General features: G+C 43.4%; 2 protein-coding genes across 2 annotated transcripts in view; one reads left to right on the forward strand and one right to left on the reverse strand.

The window, feature by feature from the left end:
- The window catches only part of gdap2 (ganglioside induced differentiation associated protein 2), a 358,630-nt gene that overhangs the window by 298,715 nt on the left and 41,176 nt on the right, over positions 1 to 18,739 (reverse strand). The gene's annotated exons all lie outside the window — the stretch shown is intronic.
- tent5c (terminal nucleotidyltransferase 5C) lies at positions 3,021 to 9,057 on the forward strand. The gene is made up of 2 exons (XM_072397436.1): positions 3,021 to 3,177; positions 4,016 to 9,057. The coding sequence occupies exon 2, from the start codon at positions 4,038 to 4,040 to the stop codon at positions 5,187 to 5,189; it is 1,152 nt and encodes a 383-aa protein (XP_072253537.1). The 5' UTR covers positions 3,021 to 3,177; positions 4,016 to 4,037; the 3' UTR covers positions 5,190 to 9,057.

An 18,739-nucleotide genomic window follows, 5' to 3' on the forward strand; every position in this document is an offset into this window, starting at 1 on the left:
GCAAGGTTGGTAGGTTTGAGGACGCCCCATAGCATTGTATTTTAAGACTGAACAAACCACCTACACTGGACTAGTTGTGTTGATTTGACGACTGTTGGCAGCATTGTGATGCTTTTTGTCACCAGTGAAGAGCTCCTGAAATGTATGTAAATTAAATGTATTTAAAGTCTGGTCAGTCAGTTTCTTAGACGAAAACAAGTGATTTGAAGATGCCACCTGAGAGTTCGGGTAGGTATTATGGGTGTTTTATCCCTCCCAATAATATCATTTCTAACTTGATGGACTTGCAAGCCTAATTAGCTTGATGCTTAGACGCCTTCTCAGTTTCAAAGATGATAAAGCTGTGATCTAAATGAGGAGAAAAATTCCTGTTTTGTAAGCGTCAAACTCATTAAAGTGCTGCTGTAGAGTAATCCCCCCTGAATTTTCCCTCAGGTCGCTTTAATAAGAACTCCTTCGTAAAGAAATCTTTCATTGATACTCCTGCGAAAGGCTCGATGTCTTTTCTGTAGATCTCAGTGTTATAACGTCAGTTAGTGAGAACCTGATGCAGATTTAGGGACTCCCCTCACCGGACTACCATTTTTGTGTCAGCGCTGCTGCTGACTCACTGGCTTTGATGGATAAATCATTCCCTGAGGGGCTCCCCGCAACACGCCACCACAACCACGCAGCTGACATGGCTCAAGCTTTGTACTGTCAGTCAGTGGTTTCACCTCACCTCCTGGTTTCCCCATCACTGCTTCTCAAGTAAGACCGGTTCCTCTGACGCTCCTCATCACTCACTCATGAGTGTGACTGTGTGCATCTGAGCAGTGCTTTACTTTGTATTTTATTTCTTAAAAGTTAATCTCAATTGTTGACATGAGGCCAAACACACCAGACTTCCAACTTAGCATCTATTAGTGTCAAATGTTCCGTTTCAACAGAAAACAACTCTTCTTGTGGCTGGAAGATTCTGTGACCTACGACTTTATTTTATTTTCCAAGGAATCCTCTTGTTCATCATACACAAGAATACACCACAGATGTAGGGGAGGGACGTTTATCAGTGTTGAATGTGTGTGTTGGATGAATTTCAATGAAACAACTGAATAAAGTTCATTGTTTTCCACAGAAATTCAAGAGATATTTCCCCTGACAGCACAGAGCATCTGCCTGCTGTTTCATGGACTTCAGACTATAGCCTCGTGCACATTCTTCAATATTAAGCAACCTCACTTTTCATTTCTAAAACATACCACTTAACATTTTCTGATGCTATGACAAATTCAAACAAGTTATGATCAATACTGTTTGCACAGACGGCTGAGAAGAAAAAAAGCTTGGATTAGTCACGTGACCATCAGTTTGCCATCAATAGCTACAATATCTCACTTCAACTGGACTGAAAAAATAGTGCAAGGAGTCGTGGAAGAAAACCCACTCATGTATTAAGGATTTCTGTTGTAGATGCTTGTTTTTGTGTTTTAGGTCCAGAATAAACTGCATTTAGCAGCCCTGGTGTGCTGCTAGCAAGGAGGTAGTTCAACAACATTATGAGTTGCTCTTTTATTAGGTATACTTTTTTAAATTGATTCCCATCTAATACATGTTGTGGTTATTTTTATTTCTAAAAAAATAATAATTTTAGCCAATCATTTGATTCCATCCATCCATTTTCTGTCGCAGTTTAACTCAGTCAACACCAACTCGGTCGTGAGGAGCTGGAGCATATCCCAGCTGCCACCGGGCGAGAGTACACCCCAAAAAGGTCGCCAGTCCATCTAAGGGCCACACAGGCGCACCCCAGAGTCCAGTTGAAATCACCAGCGAGCCTAATGTGTATGTTGTGTGGTGGTGAGAGGAAGCCGGAGTACCCGAGGAGTCGAGGAGAACATGCAAACTCCACACAGAACCAGAAATCCAACACACCTCGTTTAATTTCAGTTAGGGCAAAAAAAAGAGTTAAATCTCCCTGAACAATCAACCAAAAACTGCACAACTGAGGCATCTGTCAACCATAAGAATTCATATTTCTCATCAATATTGTTCAGTAAAATATTCCCACCACGTGTTTAAGATACAGCTTATAGTTTAGATTGTACAGGGTCCTTACTCTGTTGATCATTTATTTGTACAGTTTGTTTTCAGCACTGAGCCCCCCCTCCTTTCTTTTTATCTTCTTCCAAACAGCCAGACGTTCTTATAATCTTTTCAAGCGGTCATGAGAACTTGAGTTCTCCAGGTTTTCTGAAGCTCTTTCAAACACAGAAGTTGTGTCTAAACATAGCTGGCAACTTAGCAAATAACCAGTTTTACATTTGTTATTAGCAAAAAAAGAACTAATCACACAAGAAGTGGACTGAAAATCAGTGGCAACAGCCCAGATCCGTGTGGGATCATCTTGACAGAAAGTTCAGGCTTTGTTGAAGAACAAAGGTGCTCTTACAAAAATAATTTACTTTCAAGGTTGTTAGAAGTGTACAAACTCTGTTTTGCCTCATTATATACACACTATATTTCCATTCGTGTTTACTAATTGTTGCAATTCCCTATTTTCACGGTAATATATGAAGAAATCAGGGACGCCCGAGACGTATGCATAGCGCGCGAGCGCATGTGGATGTTTATTCGAACAGTGAAGATAATACATTAAATCCACCGTGAATATTTTAAACCACGCTAAACGTTTGCACTGACAACAATAACTGTCGAACTGTACGATGAGACAGCTATGATGTCATAGAACGCCGGCTGCGTGCAGGCGCTCCTGGTTACTTGGCAACTCAAAAACCTCGTTGTCCAATCAGATGCCTCGTTGAGCGCATTGCTACAATCAAACTACGATTTGACGACTATGTGATCCGCTGATGATTAAAGTGTGGGTTGTTGTAAACAGACAAAGTAAGTGTTTTGTTTTAATTGTGTTACGCTTCATGGTTAAATTTGTAAATCTGAGTCGGGAACTGCCCGCTACATAGACTTGGGAACTGTGTACCGCCACGGCGCATTTATTTCAATGGGTTGTGCTTCGGCTTTATAAAACAGGCGTGTCTTCTGCGGAGGTTGTGGTTCAAACGCTGACTTTTAAGCTGTTCGTGTGTTTGTGTCGGGTAGTGGATTATGTGGAGGCGTGTTCGCGAATTTAACATCTTTTTTGGACTTTGAATGCCTCCAGAGCACCCTTTTGGTAATGTATGTACTGCATTTATCCTTCACAAATTTACTGCGTGAAGTTGTGTTTTAATCTCGTCGTCATGAAAGCGGTAGCAAAAGTTTGAGTGGTTAAATTAAAGTTCACTCAGCTTAAACGTGATTTTAAAAAAGAAAAAAAAAAGTGACACCGGGTTGGGTATTTTAACGTAAGACGAATATTTGATTTCTCCACGGTTTCAAATCGTTGTGACTTGCATAACTGCCGAAGACTTACTGCCATATGGAGCGAAATTAAATCAGATGTAACGTTTTCTAGCTAGCTTAACAACAAGGTGAGTTAGTTTTAAATGTTAGCCGTTTGCACTGTAACGTCAGCGGTTTAGTGAAGTAAAAACCTCTTCGGGGTTCAGCTTGAACAAATAATTGCAGTTAATATTTTGACTAACGGTTCGGTTAACGAGGTTGTTATTTGAGGGGAGGGGGCGGCTTTAGTGTACTTAAAGCGAGCTTGGTGTTTGTCTCTCAGCGGTTCTGGAATAAAAGCCAGGCTCGCGCGGGGTGCTGTTCTAGAAGCCTCACGGGCTGTGTTCTTTACTGTGCGTGTGTAACGGAGAGCGTGCAGGTTGTCTCGTGCTCGCATTCTGCTCTGCTCGTGCAGAGTGATGCAGCGACTTTTTTTTTTTTTTCTTCGTGAGTCGTTTTAAAGCTCCCGTGCACGTAGTTGTGATTTATATCTGGATGTGTGGACGTATTTATGCTCTTTTCTACAGCTAAGCTTTGTCTGGTGAAGTTTTGAAGGCATTTGTAGGTTAATTTGCTTGTTTTTTTGTCACATTTAAGAGCCTTTACTGATCTGTGTTCTGTCCTTCCATCTCAGTTAATCTGAACTTTGAAAGAAGATGGATAACAAGGAAGAATCAACCAATAGTTCCGTCAGCGTCCTTACCTGGGAGCAGGTGAGCCGGCTGAATGAAGTTCTGACTGAGGTTGTGCCTGTTCATGGACGGGGGAACTTCCCCACCTTAGAGGTGCAGCTAAGTGACATTGTGGCACGAGTGCGCTCCTGTCTGGAACTGAGCGGCATCAGGGTGAAGGACATCCGGCTCAATGGCTCCACAGCCAGCCACGTGTTGGTGCAGGATATCGGCTGGAGCTACAAGGATCTGGACGTCATCTTCAGGGTGGACCTGCCGCATGAGTCAGAGTTCAGGCTCATTAAGGATGTTGTGCTTGGTATCCTGCTGGACTTTCTGCCTGAGGGTGTGAACAAGGAGAAAATCACACCCATGACTCTCAAAGAGGCTTATGTCCAGAAGCTGGTCAAGGTGAACAACGAGCAGGACCGCTGGAGTCTCATCTCCCTCTCCAACAACAACGGCCGCAACGTGGAGCTGAAGTTTGTAGACTCGATACGCCGACAGTTTGAGTTCAGCGTGGACTCCTTTCAGATTGTGCTGGACTCCGTGCTTTCCCACTACGAGCAGGCGCAGATGCCCATGTCACAAGCCGTGCACCCCACTGTTATAGGTGAGAGTGTGTACGGGGATTTCAACACTGCACTGACCCACCTGCGCAACAAGCTCATCGCCACCAAGCGACCCGAGGAGATCCGAGGTGGCGGCCTGCTAAAATACTGCAATCTCCTGGTGCGGGACTTCCAGCCGGCCAGTCAGGAAGAATTCAAGGCACTCGAGAGATACATGTGTTCGCGCTTCTTCATTGACTTTCCCGACATCGGAGAGCAGCAGCGCAAGGTGGAAGCCTACCTCCAGAGCCACTTCATCGGCGAGGAGAAGAGCAAGTATGACTACCTCCAGATCCTGCGGAAAGTGGTCAACGAGAGCACGGTGTGCCTGATGGGCCACGAGCGACGGCAGACCCTCCACCTGCTCTCGCTGATGGCTTTGAGAGTCCTGGCCGAGCAGAGCGCCATCCCGGACGCGTCCTGCGTGACCTGCTACTATCAGCCGGCGCCGTACGTCAGAGACCACAACTTCAGCAACTACTATGTGGCAAACCAGAACATTCCCACATGGCTGCCATGTAACTGACTAAATAAACAAGCGCACCGATGACAGGAGGGCATGGCTGCCACAGCTGCTTTTGAGGATTAAAAAAAATTAAAAAAGGAAGATTAAATACGCAAAAAAAGTTTAAAAAAATAATAATAATGAAAACTCCCAAAAATTGAACACGGTGGCAATAAATGCTATGTTTCTCTGAAGGCACAAAATAAGTGGACAAGTTATTTTGCTTTTCTTTTTTTTATCTTTCTCATTCCTTATCTACAGAGGTGTCTGTTTATTGAATAGAAAGTGATATTTTTAAGTGTTTAGGTTTTTTGTTTTTTTTTCTCCTCTCGTTTGGTTGTTTACGTCTTTATCGGCCTTATTCTTAAAGGAGATGCGTTTTGTGCCTTAACCTTCAGGATTACCACTCTGATACTTTGTGTATGGACTATTATTTGAAGAAAGGGAAGATAAAATGCAAAAAAAAAAAAATTTAAAATGCTCAAAATTACTATTGTTTGGGGGAAATTTGTGATTCTGATGGGTCACAGCCAAAAAAAGTGTCTGATCACTGGTGTTAGTTTGGGGGATGGAAGGAAGGTGGTACACGAATAACTTTTGGTTACATCAGAAATCAGTGGGAAGAGTCCATTTGTTTTTATTCATAGTGGCGTGTAAATATCTCTGACATTTGTGCCAACGTGCCAGCAGTGCCTGTTATTTGTAGACAGTGTAAGAGTGTATTTTTTATTTTCCACTGTGAATTTCACCCCTTCTCTCCCCCGATCCGGTCTACTCTGCCCTGTATTTTTCAGCCCAGCCTTTTGCCACACAGTTCAGGCTTCAGACTGTGTTTTTGGTAGTGAGGGAGGGGGTTCTTTTCCTCCCTTTTAATTACTTCCAAAAGAGGTCACCGTGCTGCGGTCACTGCGTGAGGCTGAGTGACGGGCCGCAGCGGACACAGGCCCGTTGAGGGAATGCGCCTGGCATGGGGTCCTGGAGTGACGGGCCAACCGGCTGCCTCTCCCCTTAAAAGGAGCAGCACATGGAGGGCCTGCCGAGTTGTCCCTCACAACCATTGCAGGCTCGACGGCGGCCCTGAAACGGGATCCTCCTCTGACGTAGCTCGGTGACCGGCTCTCAAACTGCAGGCTGTCTATAATTAGCTTTGGGGAGCGGGGAAGTGGGACGGGGCGTGCTGCCTGCAGCCGCCGCCCCGCCGCCACCTTACATGTGTACGAGCTGAGTAGCTTCCTGTCCTCTCAGGTGCCTGTTGGGACTACACAGCGTTTGAACCCCTTTTGTGGTCATGGAAGGACTGATGATGCATCTTTCCTTTTGGACTTGGTTTTCTTGATTCATGTGGACGTTATAAGGAGCCCCCCCCCCCCCCCGCCCGACTGGGTTGCCCCTGCAAACTTATGAATTTCTATTCCTAGCTAAGCCTATTATTAGCTGTTAATGTTGAGCACTCGCAGCGGGACATTACTCGCGGATGGCCTAAGCTGGGACTACTTCAGCTTGTCATCTCTCCCCTTTACTTTCCTGACATCATCGCTCGCATATCGGCTGAGGAGGAGATAAATTTCATCTTAAACTCCTTTTGCAAACAGCTGCTCCCGTCAGCTCTCAGTTTCTCAGAAGTGGAATTCCAGCTTCCTCCTCAGCGGTGGCTCGTGTTGGAAGCAGATAACCAGAAGTGCGTCTTATCTGGCCGGCTCACAGCACGCCACCCGTTGCAGTTGATTAGGGAGATCATCTTTTTGTATGCGGGTCACATTGGGGGGGGTTCGGGATATATTGTGTTGGCTCATGCTGCACTTTTGTATGAAACTGCCCGTGTCTTTTTTTTTTTTTTTTCTTTTCTTTTTAAACAACAAAGAGAGCTGCTGCATGCGTCAGCTCTGAACCAAAGGCAGCTTTACAACCAGCAAGCGAAACGTTTAAGTGCCTGTCACATTTTTGGAAGGTTTATCTTTTTAAAATGATTTTTAATGGTGATCAGAAGGGTAAAGTTTATCCATTTAGTTTCTTTACAGCCTCTTAAAACCCTGTGAGAGTTTGTATCAGATTGTTTTTGATGGGTTAATCAATACATTTGTCAAGCAGCTTTTGATTTGGCATCTTTTCCCCGATCCTAAACTTTTCTTTTCCTGGAAACCCATCTGTTTAGTCATTCCTGTGAGTCTTCTGTCTTCTCTGTGATGCTTCTGGAAATCTGACTTTTGACTAATTTCATTTGCTTAGCGGCCTCCAAGTTGATTGGCAGCCTCAGATCAGAGTTTCACCCTCTCCAAAACAGCCTGGTCAACGTGTTTTGTTTTTTTTTCCTTTTTCCTTTCGCTGAACTTCATCCAAACCAAAGCAACACCTGAAGTGCATTGACGGAGCCGGACTGTGGCAGAGGGGCTGGAGGTCACCCAGCACAGACCTCATGCTAACAGCTAACAGCACTTTAAAGAGGCCTTGATTTCCTCCTAGCTCAACCACCTGAGAGGAGTGTAAATACGCTAATGTGGTCGCCTGCAGGAGGAGCTGAGCTGGTTCTCAGGGACAAAGTGTTTTTGAGGATTATTTGTCCCTGTTATCGGTTCCCTTTTTAAAATTTTGGGAGAGTGAGTTGGTTTAAATTGCCTTTGACACAGACTACTTGCCTTCGTTTGTGCCTTTTCTCTGTAGTGATGCTGACTCTCCTTGGTTTGGAGGTCATATGTAGCAGACAGTTGGTTGCCACACACAGACAGCAGCATCCATGAAGCTATGAAAACCCAACAATCACTCAGTTGATGGTCCCTGTCTAACAGCTGCGAGCTTGTCGAGTTGGAGTTCCTGTCAGAGGATGGGGGTTTTCTTTCTCCTCAGTTAGCTTGTACTCCATGGTTGATAAGTTGGATGTAACGGGCTCGCAGCGACATTCAGAGCCGTCTGCTGTGGGGAGGACGAGCTTCTGCTGTAGCTTCCTGTCGACGGCCCTCACTGAATGATGCACCAAACAAATGTGTGTTTTCAAGTTAATCATGAATGCAGCGTGGAATGTAAATCCTGTTCTTTCTTTTTGTGCACTCCCTAGTTTCACATGGTTACGGTTATTGTTACCCCCCTTTTCTTTTTCTTCTTTCCTTTCCCTGACAGCTGAAAATGTGTCAGTGGGACCTTTACCTTCCCAGATAAGAGTCGAGTGCAGCAGGGTCCACGCCAAACCCTTCCTTTAGCCAGGGTCGATGTATGTATGGGGAAGGATGTTATTGGGAAAAATCAGGAGGATGAAGTGTTGTTTTGCCTTTTCTTTTCTTTATTTTCTGGCCCCCGCTTGTCTTTCTGCTGTAGATTCGTAGGTGTTGGTCTGGTCTCTCCTTTCCCTCTTTGTTTGGGCCTTTGTGTATTAGTACAGTGTGTTCTTTCCTTCGACACCTGTAGATGCGTCTCTGCTCAAGGGGCGATGCAGAGAAATCTGCCGAGTAGATATTTTAGTGGTTCCGCTTGTCTGAAGTACAAGTCTTAAACCATGGGAATGTGACGGAGGTCCTCTCCTACAGTTTCTATATGAAAAGTTGTGAATTTTCTTTTTTTTGCAGCAGCAGATCTGTTTACGTTGATGCGTGGAGGTGTGTGTGCACGTTTGCATGTGTGTATGAGGAGATGCCTGTGGGAGAAAAAATGTAAAAAAAAAGTGGGGAAATATGAAATTTGTCGCACTTTTTTTTTCTTTTCGTTCTTCTTTGGGAATAGTAAATGCAAACAAGCTTTTTTTGTCAGCTTTGTGATTGTGATGATGACTTCGATGGTTACAACCATTATACTATTTCGTTTTTCAGCACTTTTACCTCACCTAAGTTTTTCCTTTTGAATCGAAATGTACATGTACATCAGGAAAGTGTGTGTGAAGAAGAAATAAAGACAATTAAGTGCACCATCTGTCTCAGTGGTTTGTATCGAGTGGCTCCTTTGAAAAGGTTTACAAACCCAGACTTCAAGGGATTTGTGTAAAAGTCTTTTACAGTATGAAAATGCATCCTCGGAAACTAGTTTGAGTGAGCAAACTAAAAAATAAGAGAAAGGATTATTTCTACTGTCAAAGATGTCACTGATGCTTCGCCTCCGTCATCATACAGTCAGGGTTTTCCTTCACGACCACAAAAACCTCAGCGCGCCGGATGTGCTCCACGCTCGAGTGTAAGATACAGAAAAGACTGCAGCAGAATGAAACGCTTGCTCTAAACAAGGTAAAATATCAACGTCTGCGAAGTGGAGGTGTGTTCAGCAGAAGCTCTGCAGGGTCTGTGAGAGCCGAAGGGCTTTTAAAACGTCTTCGTATCCACCAACTGATGGAAGCAGGTCCAGCTCCACCCAACGTATAGAAATAAGTTTCTACTGCGAGAACGGGGTCTTTGGAGGGCGTTTCTCCAGGTGAATGTGGTAAACATTTCACATGTAACCCGTCTGCTGACATCTGGGAGGTGCTGTGTGGATTCTGGTCATCTTCTGGGCCCTGGAGGGCCACGCCATCTGTTGCAACACCTTTTGTCCTCGAGATAAGAAACTGAATGCATTTTTGTTCATGCTGCAGGAGGCTCCGAGTGCCATGTGACACCATCTTGATGAATGAAAATATCACCAGTAGGAGCAGAAGGGACACTCGATACCTACAACAAGTTAAACGAATGTCTTCATTAATGCCTTGGATCCAGCTTTGAGTATCTCACACAGCTTCCCGACTTCTCCTCAGTCTTCTGGGCATCCTGACGGGAACTTTACCCGTAGATGTTTTCCATCTCCATCCTTCGGCTCGGCAGTCAGAACGTTAAACCCTGTTGTTGCTGGTCTGAGCGCAGTGGAAAACACTCGTCCCTCTGCCAGAGGTTTTAGTGGGTAATAACGGCCTGGACATTGCTTCTGTGGAGATGATGCTGGAGGAGTCCGCTCAACACGAGAAGGAGGTTTCCTGCTCTGCGGGGCTCGGGCTCGTTGTCTGCTTGTTATTTTCCATTCAGACTGGATGCCTCGCTGTGGCCCGGAGTCCCTGATCATTTATCTGTAAGGCAGTGACTCACTGTGTGGAACTGGGTGATGCAGCAATCTGCCCTCACCAGGCTTTTTTCCACTCTGCTGATGCTGGTTTATGGACTCTTTTTAACCTTTAGTTTTTTGGATTTTATTCAACCCTGACTCACCCTCTTCTCCTTTTCTTCTTCCACATCTCCACTGTGGTTTATTTGTGGTTTCACAGGAACAAAGTTGATTAAAAACAATCAAATTCTTAGTATCAGTACCCCAAAATGTTCCTCTTTGTGATGTTTATGTAAAAAGTGCTGCGTAATCCCTGACAAGAAGCACACTCAGTCTCTGCAGCTGGATCACACATCTGAAAAATCTCTTTTCCATTGGCATCATGTGCAAAGCAGCACCTGCCTCCTCTGTGCTCCCGGCTGTCTGAAACTGAGAGTCATGGCTTCACTTGTGCTGTTTTTCAGATTCAGTGTATTGCAGTAAAATTGATTGGATGACATGTCGCTGTTTGGATGGAAAATGACCCGAAACATACCGCAGAAACCAGCCCGGGATTCCTGCAGGTAAAGAAGAGGAGCACTCCTCAGAGCCACCAAAGCGCAGAGTCGACACTTTAGCTGCATTTCAGTTGTTTCTCAAACACATTCGGAGTGTAAAATGTGTGAAAGCTACCTTATTCCTTTTGTGTTTCCAGTGTCCTCCAACCCTCATTTCCAGAGAAGTTGGGAGATTTTCTAAAATGAAATAAAATCTGTCCCTTTAAGTTTCTTCTTCAGCATATAGAAGTCGCGCTCAGCTGGATTTAAATCAGCTGAGTGGCTCGGCCATTCAGGAATGTTCTGAGAAACTCTGGTGCTGCCTCAGCAGGATGTTTGGGATCATTATCTTGTTGCAGGATGAAGCTTTGGAGGCATTTACTGGACCTTGAGCAGATCAGATGTTTCTATCCAGCTCAGAATTCATTGTGCAGCTCCATCATCGGTGAAGATAAGTGTGGCAGCCATGCATGCCCACACCATGACACCTCCACCTCCGTGTTTAACACAGGAGCTGCTCTGCTTTGGATCTCTGGCACTTCCTTTTGGACTTTCTTCACTTTCCTCTTCCAGTCACTCTGATACAGGTTCATCTTTACAGAACTCTGCAGCTCCTTTAAGGACTTTTGCCAATTGTAATCTGTCCATCGTGTTTTTGTGGCAAACTAATGATCCTTCCTTTGATTAAACAACGTTTAATCTTTTAAATTAAGTGTATCTATAGTCACAGTTTCTTCAGAGGCCGCTTCTTTTAAACAAGCCTTAGGACTGGATGCGTTAAAGTAGTTCTGTCAGTTTAATTTAAAGTTATTTACACACTGCAGCATGTTTCCTTCTATGCAAACAATGTGCTGAGCAAAGACAAACTATGAGACAACCAGACATATGACAGAATTACACAGAAAAATGACAGACCAGGCTCACAAGCCTGCTCAGCAAATTTTCTGTTGAGGGTGAATTCTTCAGACGCAGGTTGAAACTTTCCCAGAATGAGGTTGAATGTTGGCTTCCTGGAAGGTTTTTGTGCTTCTCATTAGGGAAATAACAAATTAAGGGAGTGATTTTTACGTAATTAACCACGTCTCTGCTGTTAATACTGGTGTTCATGCTATCTGCAGAGTTAATTCTGAGTGATTTATCTGTAAGTTTGACAGGAAAGATCAACCTACACCTCTAAGCAGTTTGACACCCACGTGCACGACGTTCGCCCCTCACTTGCTCTTCACCTGTCAGCTTTTCCCTTCACAGTAAAGTTATCGTTTCCTGCGGCGGAAACACAGAGTGAGGTGACAACTGCTCTGTGGGAGGGACTTTCAGGCCCACAACAAAACCACACAAACTCACCGCTCGCCCTCCCCCACAAACACATCACAGACTCACAAAACCTGCAGCGGTGTTTGGCCTGGTCAAACAATGCATGATTTCTGGAAAAATACTGCTACATGTAAGCAGAGGGGAGAGACAATGGAGAGTTACCGCGGTGCAGAGAGGGTATGTGGATGTGGGAGGGGGCTTCCTACCTGCTGCTGCCCTCTGACAGCAGCTGAATTTGTTCTTTTTTCCTCTGTGCTTTCAGCGCAGGTTTTTACTCCAGCTGTTTTATGCTTCATATCCACTCACCAAAGCATTATTTTCCACTTTTTTTTTTGGTAAGACTTTAAAGTGAGGTGCTGGAGTCAAAGCTCGAGGTGTTTCTGTGGTTTTCATTATGAGAGTTTTCACTTTGAGTTATGAAACCTTCCTCAAACAGAGTGAGACACAGAAGGATTGAGATTTTCAGTCAGGAAGCTCCGATTGTTCTTTAAAGTCTCCGAAAAGAGTTTTCGCTGTACTTTATCTTCCTGCTCAATAAAATAATCTCACTTACCTCTGACTTTATGGATTTTTGGGGTTAATGAGTATATAAGACAAGCTCAAACACACCTAAAGATGTTAAAGTTTTACATTCCAGCGCTGGTGTAAATGAGTTTTTATTGACGTTCAGTAGAGTCGAAGAATGCTTAAACTGTGCAAAACAACATGAGGGTCAATGTTACCCACTCAATATGTCAGCTCCTAAAACAAATGCCTTGATTGTTGGCTTCTTTGAAGTCTATGAATTGTTGCTCTTTTATCTCAGAAAGGGATTTAATAGCTTTAAAAAGGTCAGTAGATGCAGCCGAGTCTCACCAGAATAAGTGTGATATGTATAGTTAAACCTGTTGTCCAAGACATAGAGTGACAGTGACACAATCACGTTGTGAAATGAGAGGCGGTCACATATCTCGGGACAGCTGTTTTCACACGGGCAGCATTCGTGAGACGTGACGGGGGTGGCAGCACATGCGTAGAAAAGCATCCAGACTGTAACCACCATTTTGTTACCGTCTAAACTTGTATTTTACAGACCAAACCGAGGCGATAAATGTTGAAAACACAGCACAGATTGAGTCTCAGACCAGCGATCTCTTACTTAAAGACAGTTCCTCAGATCTGCATGAGTATAAAGATATGTAAACCATCAATGTGTGTTTTAACCATGCATCAGGATGGATTCTGCCGTCAAACAGTTGTATTAAGATCTGATATCTAGTTGTATCTGACTGTGTTTACACACGTTTGCTTCCTCTTCACTACACCCACTGTTGTTTGAATGTGTGGGTGAAAGTTTGCTGGACAAGCATCCAAGAGTCATCAAACTGTTATATCCAATTGTGAGCCAAACCAGTGTTGACAGAAACAGCTGTAAATGTTTAACAGCTGCTCATCACTCACACTGACCTGGTACGGGAAGAGCTGGTGCCACCATAGAATGGAGCTCATTTGTGTGGAAATTAATGTTGAAAATGCTTCCATGTTCCCTTTGCTCCTTCCTGTTTTCAGTGCGGGGTCCTCTCGGTCAGCGCTGATTAATTAGCACTTGGCTTGATTATGGCTGATGTGCCGTAGATTCCTCATCAGCATCCAGGCGAACCATCCAAGAGTAATGAGCTGCAGCACCAATGGCATCTGTTCTCTGGGCTGATGATTTTTGCTGATTATGTGTTGTGTTTGATATGACTGAGTGGGGGAATGGCTCCACAGGCGGGGGGTTAATGTAGTCAAACCTGACTATTCACGTCTGCTCCTCCTGGCAGACACGAGTATTGTTACACTGCTGTAACAATGGGTGTCCATTTGGCTCTGTAAATAAACATTTCAGCACATTTTCAGACATCCACTGCTGCCTTTTGGAGCTTTGATCTGTTCCAAGAGGCAGTCTCTACAGGTCACACTGTGGACATTCGTGAAGTGTCCACCGTGGTTGGCTGGAATCATTTATGCCGCTCCTGACCGTCACACTGACCTCGACCCTAACCTTAACCGGAGGCTGTTCAGACACCAACCGAGGAGTTGTGTCTTGTGCCTGTGTCACATGGTTTTTCCCAGACTGACATTTCCTTTAAGGACACCAGCAGCGGGTCCTGGATTAACTCCAACAGCTAGAGTGAATATAAACAGATCCTTATGCATTCTGTCTCCCTGCAGTCTCGGGGAAACGTTGGAGCCCTTTTACACACAACAGACATCTTAACATTGTCATACTAAATTGGTATTATTCCCACCAAAAGAAAAAGTTGTTTTAGGCTTGTCGATGCTGTGTTTCAGCAACACAAATACCCCTAAAAACTGAATATATGAACCAAAGATGTGTGACGTATTTGTAATCTGGATCAAATTTGACTAATTATCCTCTTTATCTTACAAGATAAAATCAAACAGCACATGTTCAACATTGCTTTTTTCCATCCACACAGTTTTCATGAGACTCACACACTTAGACCAAAAGTCTAATGTACAGACCTTTAGATAGATGGCTTTATGAGATATTGGGACAGCTGTTGGCTCACGAAGGAGAATGTGTGTCCTTCAGTCTGAAATTGGTTGCTGGATGAATCCCAAACTCCCCTGAAGTCCACTCTGTCCTTACAGCTTGTAAGTAACTTTGGGTAAAAGCATCTGCTGAATGTAAGGAATTTTTACTGCCCAATCTCAGTCCAAGTAAACTCTTAATAGAAAAAGAACAATTCAACACGTAGATCGTAGGTTTATGCCCTTAAATATGATCTGAAAGGTAATTGCAGCTGACCAACATATGACCAACATACGAGCATTTTTCATGCTTTTTATGCTCATTGTCGGAGCTGAAATATATCTTCAGCTTCATGGCTGCTATTTTACTGGTTGCCTTGGTTACATGTAAAAACAACCGAGTCACTTACTGGTTGGCTTTAGGCCACAAAATCCCTTGCTAAGAATTAAACGGTCATTGCTCAGGCTCAAATACATTCTTTTTACAAAGCGGCCGACTCTCCCATGGACGCCATTTTTAGACTTCACTTGCAGTTGCTTTCATGACCACTAGAGGCTGCATGTTCTTTGAGCGTAATTATAGGTCGTATTGGCCTGCATGAACGAACGTCAGCCTCAAAACAGTCGTGTCACGATAAAGAAATTGTGAGATGGTAATATTTTTAGTGGCAGATTGTTTTGTTTTTAACAAAGATGTGAAACTGTAACGATGTATTTATCCCCATCGCTAACCCACCCAAAATGTGTTGGGTCAGAGCTACTCAAATTGGGTTCTTTTGTGCGACACTTCACACCATCCACACTGTCCCATATAACTGGAAGTGTTTTTGAACATGTTATATTTGTTTCACCTGATTCTGATTTCGTAGCCCAGAAAGTATGATAATTTCACAGTTTTCAAGTCGTTATAAAGAAACTATAAAACTACAGAACAGTTACAACAAACTGGACTGATGAACTTTTGTTTTTCAAAGTATATCCACTCATTTGGAAACACTTTATTAACTGTATATACGTATCTTATACCCAACATAATGCCTGTAAACTGTGCAGCAAACAACATTACGCTGGACCGGATGGTGAGTGTTGCTGTGAACTGCTGCACAATGGATGTCATTATGTGATGAGCGGTCTAGAATGAACATGTTGTCATGTTTTGGCTCCTCTTCAGCTGGTTGGGTCCCAGGTCGCTGGCGTAAAAAGCCGTCAGCTCAAGAAAACCTAATAACTCCAATACCACATCACATTGTTTCGCTCTGGAGAGCAGAACTCCTTTAAAGAACTCTACCAGTGATTAAAAACTGCTCTTACTCTGTATTACTTTTACATTATCCCCTTCCATTCACACATCCCCTCTGGTTTCTATAAACCTCACATTTAGGACATTTTAACATTGTTATTGGTTATGATAAGTTCAAATGGATGCATTCCTTCTGCTGTCACAAGTTATCTGTCAGTCTGCTCCACTGGATATGTTCACGAATATGAAACAGCTATGACAGCTGGTGCAGCGGACGCAGCTTCCAACAGCCTCGCCACAAAACCTGCAGCCACGTTTTGACTCTGCTTTCAGACAGAAAGACGTCCAGTATCTGATATATATGTAAATATCCACCTCACTGCTGCAGAACTCACTCTAAAAGTATGCTGCTGTAAAAAGAGCATCAAAGCCCCATCAACCTGGTTTCACTCTGTGCTCATATTCAATATAAAGTGTGCTAAATTAAGTTTATTAATCTGCTTTGTAACCCAGTTTATTCTCTATTTAATATCCTTCTCTCCATTCCATTTGAAGAGGCAACTTTTGCCTCAAGTACAACTGAATGCTGGATACTATGTATACGTATATATGTGAAACTACATGTAACTGCACCCGTGTTCCCCACCAAAGCAACAAAAACAAGAAGTTTGTGAACAGTAGTGAACAGTAGCTTTTTAAGATGACTTTGCAGCAAAGTCATTCGAAAAATCAAGCTCACCTTCAGTGGATTTAATGCTTCAATCATGTTTTAATGACTGTACACACAAAGATTTACACATAAAATCTATTTAGGGATACTTTATTAATGCCTGAAGGGAAATTATATAGCTGCAGTATAAATGATTGTTATGGCTCAGCAGCAGAAAAGCAGCAGCATCAAGGAACTGTCCATTAGAGCCATTAAACAGGTGACTGCATGGACTCTGACCTGTTGGGGAAACATCAAAAAGAAGTGTGGGAAGTTGAGCGGCTTGTGCAAACTCTCCACCTTTTTCAAGAATCAAACAAGCTGAGCAAACAGCCACTGCCTCCATCACGCTCAGTCAGCCCCAGAGGAGTGCTACTCATATATATAGGAGGACCTCAAGGTCCCGAGAAACAGGTGATGGGTGGCGGGTGGAGTGTGAGCAACCTGTGGCTGAAACAGAGAAAGAGAAAAAAACGACAGAGAGAATTCAGTGTGTTCTCGTGTACCCTTTCCACGCACCGATGGTCGGTTTCCCAGAAAATCAGCACACAGACACACACAACCTCCTGCTTGTCAGTCTATGTAAAATGCACCCACAGCCTTACAGATCCTACGCCAAGCACAGTTGTGCGCCCACATGTCAAATGTCCTGCTGCACAGTATATATCTGACCAGCGCAGCCATGTGATGTAATATACAGTACGAGAGCTCCGTATTCTGCGTATTTCCAACAGAAGGAGAATAAAAAAATCATAGAATCTGTCCTTTTCCACTAACCTCTGCAAACAGTTCATGACCAAATGTTTTTCTGTGTAGGTCTAATGTTCTCTAACATACTCTTCTCATTACATCCATCTTTTTTTTCTTTTTCTGGATGTGTGATCTCTCTCCAGCTACATTCTGATGTCTGATCCTCCTCCAGCTGCTTTCTGTCAAACAGACTGCAGAGTTTACTGTATGTGGACTGCACATTAAGAGCAAAGGTAAGACAAGGTGATGATGGCCTCTACACCACCGGCTGATCTCTCTATCACCGCGGTGAAGCGGACACTTTTTAAGCAAAAGTCTAACATTAAAGCTCAGCAAGTGACGTATCTTATAAGAGCTTCACAGGACAAATGTTTAATTTAGTAAATCAGGAAATTCTGCATTTGTGTGTGTATTTCTGTGTGTTTTGCTTTATGCTTGGAGTTAAGTTGCAGTCATTTTGCAAATAATCTTGCAAAATGACTGCAAAAGCCTGCCTGTGTCAACTTTTTTCATTTTGTGGTTTTTTTCTTTTCTACATGATAATAAGCTATTTGCAACCATCTTTCCTGAATGTGACGATGTTTTCCAATCAAAAAAAAAAAAAAATGCTCAAGAAAACCCTCATTTATGGGGGTTATGTAAATGTGGGTTGGCTCCTTCTTCCAAACGCCTGCTTGAAGTGTTCATTCTCCTAAATGGAGGGGAAAATGTCTGCCAGCAGGAGCTCGTGTTACCTTACTGACGACCTTAAATGCTGCATATTCAGCAGAGCCATCCAGTCTGTTGTGTGTGTATCAGTGGCTCGTACTGCCCCATTGATCTGAGCCTATGTGCTGATTAATATGCTGTTCAGACTCTACCTGCTTCGTGTGCTGCTGCCATGTTAATGATGCAGTCTTATTAACTGGGAACAACTGATAAGATGACTGCTTCTTAAAGGGGAGTCCCATTTTTAAGGAGGATTTGAATGAATTTGAATTAGAAGGACCAGAACTGAAGAAAAAGAGGTCCAAATGTGAGGATGAGTCAAGCTACACACACTTGAAAATACATGTCCCATTATGCACCTGATGAATATTTCACACCTGCTTATCTTACTTGCATTCAGACTACGGAAAATTCACCAAAATAAAAGAAGACTTTTTCAATTGTGGAGCATTTTTTAGGCTATTTTATTTTTCACCTCCTCTCCCTTGGAATCATCTGCACTGGTTTCAGTTTATTTGACCAACACTGATGACATTTTTATGGAGTTTGCAGAGGAAGAATCGGTTGTTTTTCAGTTTTGTCGTAGGAAACTTGGTGGACATGCAGTTGAAGATCTTTAGATTGCACTGAATTGTTGATGTGAGGTTCCTTAACTTTGAGTTCATCTGCTGATATGGCTAAAGAGAATCTTACTGAGCTGTTCAGACTTCCTGTCTTACAGCTGTTACAAATCATTTCTGCTGCATCAGATAAGCTGTGCATCACCTTTGTGTCTTAATTCTCAGCTGCTGCTCTGAAAGACTTCAAAATA

Source organism: Leuresthes tenuis, unplaced genomic scaffold (genome assembly GCF_036924035.1).
Source record: "Leuresthes tenuis unplaced genomic scaffold, fLeuTen1.0.hap1 SCAF_12, whole genome shotgun sequence".
NCBI lineage: Eukaryota > Metazoa > Chordata > Actinopteri > Atheriniformes > Atherinopsidae > Leuresthes > Leuresthes tenuis.

Coding starts and splice junctions, on each gene's coding strand:
- tent5c (XM_072397436.1), top strand. CDS start 4,038: ATGGATAACAAGGAAGAATCAACCAATAGTTCCGTCAGCGTCCTTACC.